Genomic DNA, 10,903 nt, shown 5'->3' with positions numbered 1-10,903 from the left:
TTTCTAAAGCTATAGCTCTGCTACAGCGTTAGACGGGTAAGTAAAATTAAATTAAATAATTATTTGTTGCAAAGATCATAATAAAATACATTTTTATTTTAGTTATCCAGGAAAAAAATACTACAGAAAGATGCAACAACACAATACTTTTAGTATAATTTTATTTATGAAACCATAAGGATTATCATAATAAGCCTATTCAGTATATTTTAGTTAACAAAGAAATCTATTGTACGATTAATAAAAAATAAAATTACAGATAAATTACCAAAAGTCATTACACTATAATTTTAATCATATGTAAATTTTTTCATCTATTTTTTTTTTTAAATTAAAATTCATTACAAAAGTCGGATGACCCCTATCCCCTTAACTACTGATATCGAATAGTGGTGATATCAGTAGAGTATATAAGACGGCGACGGGCATGGTATTGTCACCTTCAACATGAAGTCCTCATTGGTATTGTTGGTTCTCATTGGCTTCGCTGCTGCCGCCGTCCATCCTTATGGACAATCCAAACGACAGTGCTTCAGCGGTTTCTTCAACAACCAGAATGAAGTTTCTCCAATAAGTGAAGAACAACAACAAAACCAGAACAACAACCAATACTTCAACAACAACAACCAATACAACAATAATCAAAATGGAAATAACCAGAATAACAATAATCAATTCCAGAATCAAAACAACAACAACAACAACCAGAATGAACAGAATGTAAATAACAATCAAAACAACAACAACCAGTACCAAAATGGTGAGTACTTGATTACGCTTATTTTAAATTTGAACCACAGTTAAAAAGTTAGATTATAAATATTTCAGACCGATAATATCATGTACATATATAATATTTACACATATTAGCAAAATGAATATTCACGGGCATAGTAATTCTATTATATTACTAATATTACTATTATTATAATTTACTATTATTTAATAATAGTGATAATAATTCAATTTATTTAACTGCAATATTTACAAAAAAAATATTGTACATTTTTTACCTCTACCCAAATTTTTGATTACCAAATTCGATAAAAAAAATAATAAAAAAATACTTTTAATATATGAAAAAATTCATAAATCATACAATAAATAATACAAAATAAAAGTATTTATAACAAAATTATCAGTTAGTATAGATTATACAAAACATTCAATAAAAAAAATGATTGATTGAAATTTAACTGCAAAAAAACAAATCTTTATAAATTAGTAATTACATCTGGTGGCAAACTTTTAATCAATGTGATCGACCAACGTAAAGAAAGAAAATTAAGTTAATTTTTATATACACAGTACTTAAGATTATATCATAAAACAAAGAAAATGAGTTGGAAAAACCATAAGAAAATCAAAAACATTAGAACCCTTACGATTCAATAATAAAATAATAATAGAAACTAAAAAAAAAAATTAATGCTATTATATACCTTTATATCTTCCATTTTAAACATTTACTAACTCTGTAAGTTGTACTCAAAACTCTCGATATATTCTATCGATCCTGAGTAATGTTGTAATATATCTATTTATAATTTATTTTACAAATGGCGTCACATTACGTTTACTTCAAATACGTATTTGATTTATCTATATAATAAACCAATAAATAAATCATATATTAACTTTTATATACGTGTTCAGCGTAATTTGTGATATGTGTTGCATTTAGGAATTTTAACATTTTTAATGATCGGTTAAGCTCCACGTAAAGTACAATATTACATTTCATAATTAATTATTTTTCAGATTTATACTGTATCGCTAATATTCCCTATTAATTTATATCTCTTAAAAATATGTATTTAAATATATTTTTACTTTTGAGTTGGTATCCATATTTCTCAATTCTGTAGGAAGATCATTTAGTAATTTAGGAATTCGATATTCTGGCAAAAAACTTACCATATTTGTTGTTGTATCTCATAATTAGATATATACACTGTCTTAAATAACATTCAGCATGATGAATGACTATTGAGGGTTAAAGTAATTTCTATTTACATCTGTATATCTAGCTAAAGTCTCAAATGACATTCAAAAGGAATATTACTAAACATTACTTTTAAGTAATCTCCTTAAAACTCTTTTAAGGAGATTTAAGTTGTCTGTGACAACTTAACACTTTTTTAAGTTGTCGCAGAAAATATTCTGGGGCTAAATTGTATATTGTTATACCGTAATTTACTTTGAACTAACGCAAATTAAATAACCATATAAATTGGATAACAATCTTCAAGTTTATATATTTTTAAGACTGTGATTTTAAAGATATTAGTCAAACGAGTGATATGTGTATTATATTTCATATCTGTATCTAAGTTTATCCCTAAAAGTTTTATATGTTTATGAAAAGTAGGTTAACCCATTTACAAGGTTGAGTTTCTTTTAAACAGTTGTAACTATGGCACTTTAATGATCTGTGATTGTTATCTGTATTTTAGGATTACAAAATATGATGCGTTAGTTTTACGAGTATGGTTATTTATTTTTATTGAGTTATTGTAAAAATACTTTATTGTTAAATCGAGATTCCCCCCGCATCTGCTTTATTGCTGAACTTATATCTTTATGTACTATAAAAAATAAAATATCGATATGTATCGGTAGACGATATACAAACTGTAACAATGGGGCCTCCAAAAGCTCAAGAATCAAGAATCAAGAAACTCAGAATCCAGCTCATCAGCCGCGGAAAGTGCATCGCTTGCTAGTCTAGATTCAATAGCAACGATGTTAACAGCACCAATGAAGCTTTCATCACCTGATGTAAGCCGGCGTACGTCACTGGCATCAGAAAGAGAAGACGATGCCATGTCCGAGGCCTCAGACACACTGTCATCGGAAGTTGAGGCCGTTCGCAGAATGGAAAAACGGTGCACGAACCGTTTGACACACGAAAACGTGAAATATTGAACACTTTTTTTTTTTTTGAAGTGGGATGGGCTAATGACCAAAATAGTCGATGCCCCTAAAAACCTCAAAAAAAAAAAAAAAATAATAATAAATAATAACAGATAATTATTTTTCTTCATTTTTAATTTACTAGCGTCCAATATCTTGGATACCGAAACGTTGGTGCAAAGTTTGTAAATTAAATGAATTTTTTCATAAAATTTATCCTGTTTTATTCCTGTTTGTCCTGTTTTAATAAATTACAAAATTATTCTCTAAGTCAATTATGCGATAAAAAAGGCACAATGTTTTAATTTTATGCATTGTTTAAAAGTGTATTGTTTAAATGAAATTTTCAAGGAAAGAAATTATTCTTACAAAACAAAGAAAGTGTTGTTTAAAGCATTTTGATTTAATTAATGGAAATAAATTTTATTTAATAAAAATTCGATCATGTTTTCAAACGGTTTTATTGTTAAATTAACTAGTTTTAACGTTTTTCCAGTTTGTTCTAATCGAAAATAAAACGTATTCACAAATTTAATTGAGATTACTAATATTATAATAAAATTAATTAATAATAATCTACTAATTTTCATGTACTTAGCAATAAATCATAGATTATTACATGTTTTACCAATAATATATATTTGAATTTTACTAAGATAATACAATAATTTTTATTAAAACCATGCAACAATGATATACATATATATATGTAAAATAACTCTATTATTTTTTTATGACAACCAAAATAATATTTTATATGTTTATATTTATCTGATATATCTGAGACAGAATTTGTGCCTAAAATGTTCATCCTTTACCCAAAAACATTATGAAAAAAAAGAAGAAAATCATAATATGGCGTTGTTCTGTAATATATTCTCAATTTTTGTACTGGCGTAGGGAATTTCTGAAGTAACATTATATTAATATAAAAATATATTTAAAGTAATTATAGCATTTACTAATACAAAAACGGAACAGGAAGTATTTTTGCGTTAAGTAATTAGGTATTTCTCTGATCATTATCAAGTGTTAACTAATCTTATTATTCACCATTAGAATACTATATTTTTTTACTTTTGAAAGTACTGGTGGCGTAAATATCGTAAGATAAAACTGGATTCAACTGACCTGACGGGAATTTAGCTGTTAATCTTTGAGTGCTTTTTACAATAAACAAATTACAAAACGATAAAACAAGACCACTAAGCCATCAGAATATTGGGTTATTCTGATAAAATGGTTTTGTTTTCCTTTATCAGAAAACAGTTATAACCATTCGTTTTACACGTTTTTTTCTAATTCTTTTACATTATATTTTAATTACTTCTTTAAGGAAAACTGCTGTAGATTATAGACACTGTAATAGTGATTAATGTTGCATGTGTGTATTGCCCATTATTTCATAATAGTATTGACAAACTTATTTATAAACTATTCTCTCCAAACAAGAGAGTAGCATACATATTCAAATTATAGTGCTACTGTAAATTTTTACTGGTTAACTCTTTTGTGAGATAGATGCAGTTAAAAATGTTTTTTCTTTTTCAGAAAACGTGTACGGAAACAACCAGAACCAGTACAACAATAATAACCAGAACAGTAATCAGTACAGTAACAACCAGAACGAAAATGTAAACAACTATAATAATAACAACAATCAGAACCAAAACAACAATCAATTTAATAACCAGAACAACAATCAAAATTATAACAACCAATACAACAACAACAACAATAACCAAAATGGACAAAATGTAAATTATGACAATCAGAACCAGAACAATAATAATAACTACCAGAATAATCCAAATAATCAGTACAACAATAACAATAACCAGAATCAACAACAGAACCAGTACAGCAACAATAGTCAAAACCAGTACAACAACAACAACAACAACAACAACAATCAGAACCAATACAATAATAATAACCAAAATAATCAGAACAGCAACAACTACAATAACCAGAATCAGAATGACAACAACAATCAGAACCAGTACAATAATAATGCTTACAATAGCAAGAACAACAATAACCAAAACAACCAGTTCAATAACAACAACAACAACTACAACCAATACAATAACCAGAACCAAAATGGCCAGAACGTGAACAATAATAACCAAAATAATTACAACAACAACGAATACAATAACCAAAACAACCAGAACCAATATGGCCAGAATGAAAATAATAACTACAATAACAACAACCAATACCAGAACAACAACTATAATAACAACAACCAATACCAGAACAACAACTACAATAACAACAACCAAAACCAGAACTACAATTACAATAACAACAACCAGAACAACTACAATAACAACAACCAGAATTACAACAACCAAAACAATAACAACAACAATTACAGCAACCAATACAATAACAACAACAATTACAGCAACCAAAACCAGTACGGCCAGAATGTAAACAACAACCAGAATCAGTACAATAATAATAACAACCAAAACTCCTACACTAATAACAATCAAAACCAGTATGGCCAGAATGTAAACAGCTACCAGAACCAAAATAATAACAATAATCAGAACAATTACAATAATAACAACCAATACCAAAACCAGAACAATTACAATAATAACAACCAATACCAAAACCAGAACAATTACAATAATAACAACCAATACCAAAACCAGAACAATTACAACAACCAAAACAACAATAACAACTACCAGAACCAGAATAACAACCAGAACAATAACCAGTACAATCAAAATCAGAACAGCAACCAGTACAGTAACCAAAACAATAATAATTTCAACAACAATAACCAGTATGGCCAAAATGTGAACAACAACTTCAACCAGAACCAGAACAATAACAATAATCAGATCAATAATAACCAAAATGCTCTCTACAATAATAACAATAACAACAACAACAATAACCAAAACAATCAGAATCAAAACAACAATCAGAATCAAGCCAACAACAACCAGAACAATCAGAACCAGAGCAGCAACAACAATCAAAATGCAAAAAGCCAAAACAATAACAAAATTCCAGTTAGCAATAGCTGGTTTCAATCTTTGAAATGGGCTATATAAATAAGTCATTGTTTTTATAACATCTAACATGATTTACTTTATATTAATAGAATATATTTTAATAAAAAACTGAGTAAATAACATATTTCAATATTATTTATTATTTTGCACAAAACATTTTACCTTTTGCTGTCTTTGTTTATGATAAAATTTTAATATAAATATTAAACTAGTGTTAAGAAGTATTAAAGTGAGAGGTACTTATGAATTTCATAGTCATTTCCACTAAGTAACGTTTCACATGATATTTAGGTAATAGAATGAAGCCCAAGGTAATATGAAGCCCTACACGTAGAAAGGGATGTTTTCTTTAATCAATTCTTCAGTCGATATAGTGTGATACCATTTTTATACAAATCTTTCATGTAATTTTCCTTTCCTTAGCAGCAAATCTGAAAAATGCAGAAAAGGGATTTTTTCCTTTATGTAATGGAGACACTTTTCATTTGAATTATAAATAAATTACTTGAAAATTTCTGTAATAATTCATGAATTTTAACTTTATTAAAAAGTTTACAAGAAGATGAATTCATTTTTAAAATCTGATTTAGACTTTAAAACATTCTTGGTATGATCTTTGTTTCAAAATATAGTTAAAATTCATTCTAATTTTAAACCGTAGATTATTTTATTAGAAGTCCTTTCTGATACAGTCCTGAAATAATGTAATGCTTCCTTTGACCGAGGGATAATACAGTTAAGAAATTGGACACATAAATTACAAGAAAACTGGTTAAATTTCCCTTAGTATTTTGTCGATTATTCCACATGATTGGAGCAAACTCTTAGTCATTACAAACCTAACAGATCCTAAAATACGTCTAGGAATACATTGCCCTTCACGTTGTTGAGAAGTACACCTTCATGTTTCAACAAAGTCAGGAAAATTAAGAGATTATCGCTACACTCCAGGAAAATGATCCCACTTTAATAAAAAAGGATTCTGTATCTATCTGTTTTAATTAAAATTTCCTACATGAAATTTTTTATTTAATGCGGTAACTGATATATTAGGAAAATTTCTGGTCTACTACGTAGCGATTTAAAAAGTTCAGTAGATATCATCATTTTTTGTGAGAGCTTTTTTAAATATTTTTCTCTAACAATTCATGAAATACACTTTAAAAAGGTTTTTATAAACTATTCCTAATAATGTACTGTTTAAAAAAATAATTATTTGAATACTTTTTATCTAGCCTTAGCCTTTTGATAATTTAAAATCTCTCTTTGGCAATCGATCTTAAAAAGATTTTTATCCAAGTTGAAAGTTATTAATTAATTTGTGAGAAAGTGATTAATTCCATTGACTAATTTTGATTAAAAAAGTTAACTGTTATAAAGACTTGCTAAGGTGAATAAATCAGTAAGATATTAATTAAAAATAAAAAGGTAAGTACTTTTATTACAACTTATTTTATACTGACAAATACACAAACAGAATTTTCCATTTGTATAATGAAATTTAAAAAGAAATAGAACTAATTTATCCAGCCCTAATGAACTGGCAAAATACTTCACCACAAACGTTGGAATATATTTTGCCTAGAAATAATATTAAAATATTGAAAAAAGTAGTAAAAATAAGAATAAATAAAAAATGGCTTCCGTTTAGAGTCCGTTAGTTGGTTAATGAGACTCTCTCATAAAAAAATTTCTGATAAATCTTTATTTAGCAAATGCTTTATCAGAAAATTTAATCTTTTATAAATGAAAGTTACCTTACGTAAAACCAAATTTTATAGGAAATTATCGTATAATAAAATTTCATAGAAATGTCTACTTTTTCTGTTCTCACTGTATAAACATATACGTTGAAAATATAACAATTCGAAACCAATTTATAAAAATGGAAAAGAAATACATTAACTGATAAAACAAATATATCCTGAAAATTTGAAGCAATTGGTCAGTTGATGCTCGCATAATGGTGTAGCAAACAAACAAACAGACAAACTTACGCGTTCATGTATTAAATTTATATAAATATAGTAGCATCCCCGTCACGGTTTCACCTCCTCAACATGATTATTTGTGTTTCCCGTCACGATCAGGTTATAGATAGCTTTGCTCACCTTTCCTGTCTAGCCAGAGGGCTCTGCTCCCTGGATCCGTATGTGTTCATTAAATTCATATTTGTGAGAAAAATAATGATAAATCAAAATTTTTAACTTAAACAAGAGTTGATGAGCTATTTGCATACCTACCCAGAAACATATGAACTAAACTTGATATCTAAAATTAGGCTCCAACAATCAAGTTTTATTTCTAAAAACAATTTTAATAAAGACATTTATTGATATACCATTATGTGAGAAAGTGGAAAAAGGTAATGTTGATTAAGAGAGTATTGCAGCACCGTGTTATGATTAATTCATTACAGATATAAATTTAAACGAAGGTCAAGACCAAATTAATCAACAACTTTTACTAAAAATACGTTTGTTGCTGAATTTTAGGAACAGAAACCTTTCTTTTAACACGTCTCTATTTCAAGAATTTTCATCGAGAACGAGAAAAATACATGATCCAATTGCCTTTCACAATAAATTCTTATCTTAAAGATTTGTGGCTTGTAAAGTGACAAAAGAAATTTTATTTATGTATTACATGTATAAATTTAAGCAGCCTTAGGCAGATTTAAATTTCTGAATATTTATTTTGTATGGTTTTTAGAAAGATAAGAACTAGTATTACAAGCATTATGAGATATGGTACATTTCGTTGTATCAGACTAATTCAGTTTAACTATAACAGTTATTATTCATATTTTTTATTGTTATTTATTTATTATCTCATGATAGATGTAATAAATCGATTTTTTTAATATTTTTATTCTACATTATAAAATATTGTTGTAAAAATATATTAACAAAAATCTTCGATCTTTGGAATATGATAAAATGTTATCTTTAAATATTTTACAATTTTCTTTTAGATGATGAACAAGATAGTTTAACTTTTTCTTAAATATCTTTAATAATTAAATATTGATTTATTTTTAATTAAAGAAAAAAAAAATTATTAAAAAACTGATTTAATTCTGTGCACATTTCGCTGCTCTATGAGTATTTTCTATATCTACTAGAACGTTTATATACAGTAGGTGTTTTTATCCACTAATTTAGCAATTATTTAAAGAAAACTTTTTATTGTTTACATCTTCTGTGTAGTAATAACAACTTACTCTTTCACTAGTGTCTACTTCAATATTTCTCAAAGCCAACGTATTTGTACAGTATAATGAAATTAAATAATACCGATTATACTTTAAACAAGAAAAAACTAACATTCTTACTAGATGATCCACAGAAGGAAAAATAATTTGAGGAGTTTAATGTTCAGACAAGAAAAACTTAACTTTTTTTTTAATTTCAACGATGTAACAATTTTCCTTTTAATTTTCTTAAATAAGTGTTTAATTAACTCTTTCTATTCATAAAATTTTAAAGAACATTTTGTTAATTTACAAGTAAATAAAAATGACACCGAATATAAATACCCGAAAATAGAAAGTATTTTTAATTGGTCCCTTATTTTACTGTGTCCAATGAATAAATGTATAGAACGTGATCAATTCCTTATAATTGTTAACGATGTAATACTCTTATTACGTTCCGTTGTATTATTATTATTATTATTTATTTTTTAAATACTTAGCGACGAAAAAGCCCAAGTTTACGTTATGTTATCCTTCAGTTTCTATTTAATTATATTTTCACTTTATGTCTGCGGCAAATTAAAGAGAAAAACAATTAAAGTAACTTACAAACGTTTGAATTGAAGATGATTTTAGATCCAAAATAAAGGTAGTTTTGTGAGCCATAATTGTGCAGCGCAAATGGGCATTTGGAATTTTGTAAGACTAATTACATTAAACTCCCTTTTTTGAAAAATCAGGGAACTACCTATAAGAAATAACTTCGAATAATTTTCTGAGAAATTTAAGCCTAAATCTGAAATATGTAACTATTTTCTAACTACTTCCAAGTAACTGCACTGTTATTTAAATATGTACAATAAATCTATCCTGTTCTGTATCTGGATAATACTTTTACCAATGTTATGAAATTTGATTTGATAAATTTTGTGTTACGGGTCGAATTATTAAACTATTATTCTAACAGACTTTGAGAAAGGCCTTATTAAGAATTTCAATACTTAGGAAAAATGCTGGATTTAAAAAAAATTAATTGTACTTGTTTTTTTAGCTTCTACGAAGACAAGCAGAATTACATTTTTTCCTTCGAATACTAATTTTACCTGTTTCGCAAAAGCGACTTCATAAAACATACGAAAATTGGACATTTTTTGTTTTATGGGATAAACAGACACATAAAATTCATATTTTCAATAAAATTGATATAAAAAACTTAAAAGTAAATAAAGAAGACGTTAAAATCAATTTTTTTTAAATTTAAACGTTTTCATTGAACGCAAATTAAAAGTAATTGATATAATTTATTAATCGTTTATGATTGATTTAAAATTATAATTAGGTCACAAGGAAATAGAATTAATAATTTTTTTCTAAATATATATTTAATTATTTTTTGTGATAATTTTTTTTTACATTAGTATAAATTTTCTATAGATTTACCTAAAACATTTTGATTATAAGAATTATAATCAATTATAAGTAACGTTATTAATAAAAAATTCTCCAAATTCAGCAAATATAATGCTTTAATTCAGGTTGAGTTATTGCTTAGATTTGATTGATCCGTTTCTAAAAATAAATGTACCAACAGATAATCTAGAGGATAATTCAAAAACTAAATATTATCGGAAAATAATAGTTTTTTGATATGAAGTTAAAAAACAGTATTTTTTTTTTTTTTTTTGATAAAGTAAGCAAGCAACTTAATCTATATATTTTAGAAATTTTCTTTACGTTTAAAAAGTTTATC

At 26.4% G+C, this 10,903-nt stretch overlaps 1 protein-coding gene across 1 annotated transcript; it reads left to right on the top strand.

Annotated features, from left to right (window-relative positions):
* The first annotated feature begins 447 nt into the window (after window positions 1–447).
* LOC142317851 (uncharacterized) lies at window positions 448–6,081 on the top strand. The gene is made up of 2 exons (XM_075354401.1): window positions 448–760; window positions 4,468–6,081. The coding sequence occupies exons 1-2, from the start codon at window positions 448–450 to the stop codon at window positions 5,994–5,996; spliced, it is 1,842 nt and encodes a 613-aa protein (XP_075210516.1). The 3' UTR covers window positions 5,997–6,081.
* The last annotated feature ends 4,822 nt before the right edge of the window (window positions 6,082–10,903 follow it).

This window comes from Lycorma delicatula, chromosome 1, assembly GCF_047948215.1.
Source record: "Lycorma delicatula isolate Av1 chromosome 1, ASM4794821v1, whole genome shotgun sequence".
NCBI classification, from domain to species: domain Eukaryota; kingdom Metazoa; phylum Arthropoda; class Insecta; order Hemiptera; family Fulgoridae; genus Lycorma; species Lycorma delicatula.
Note: the sequence above shows the minus strand (reverse complement) of the source record. Positions and strands in the feature narration are given on the sequence as shown.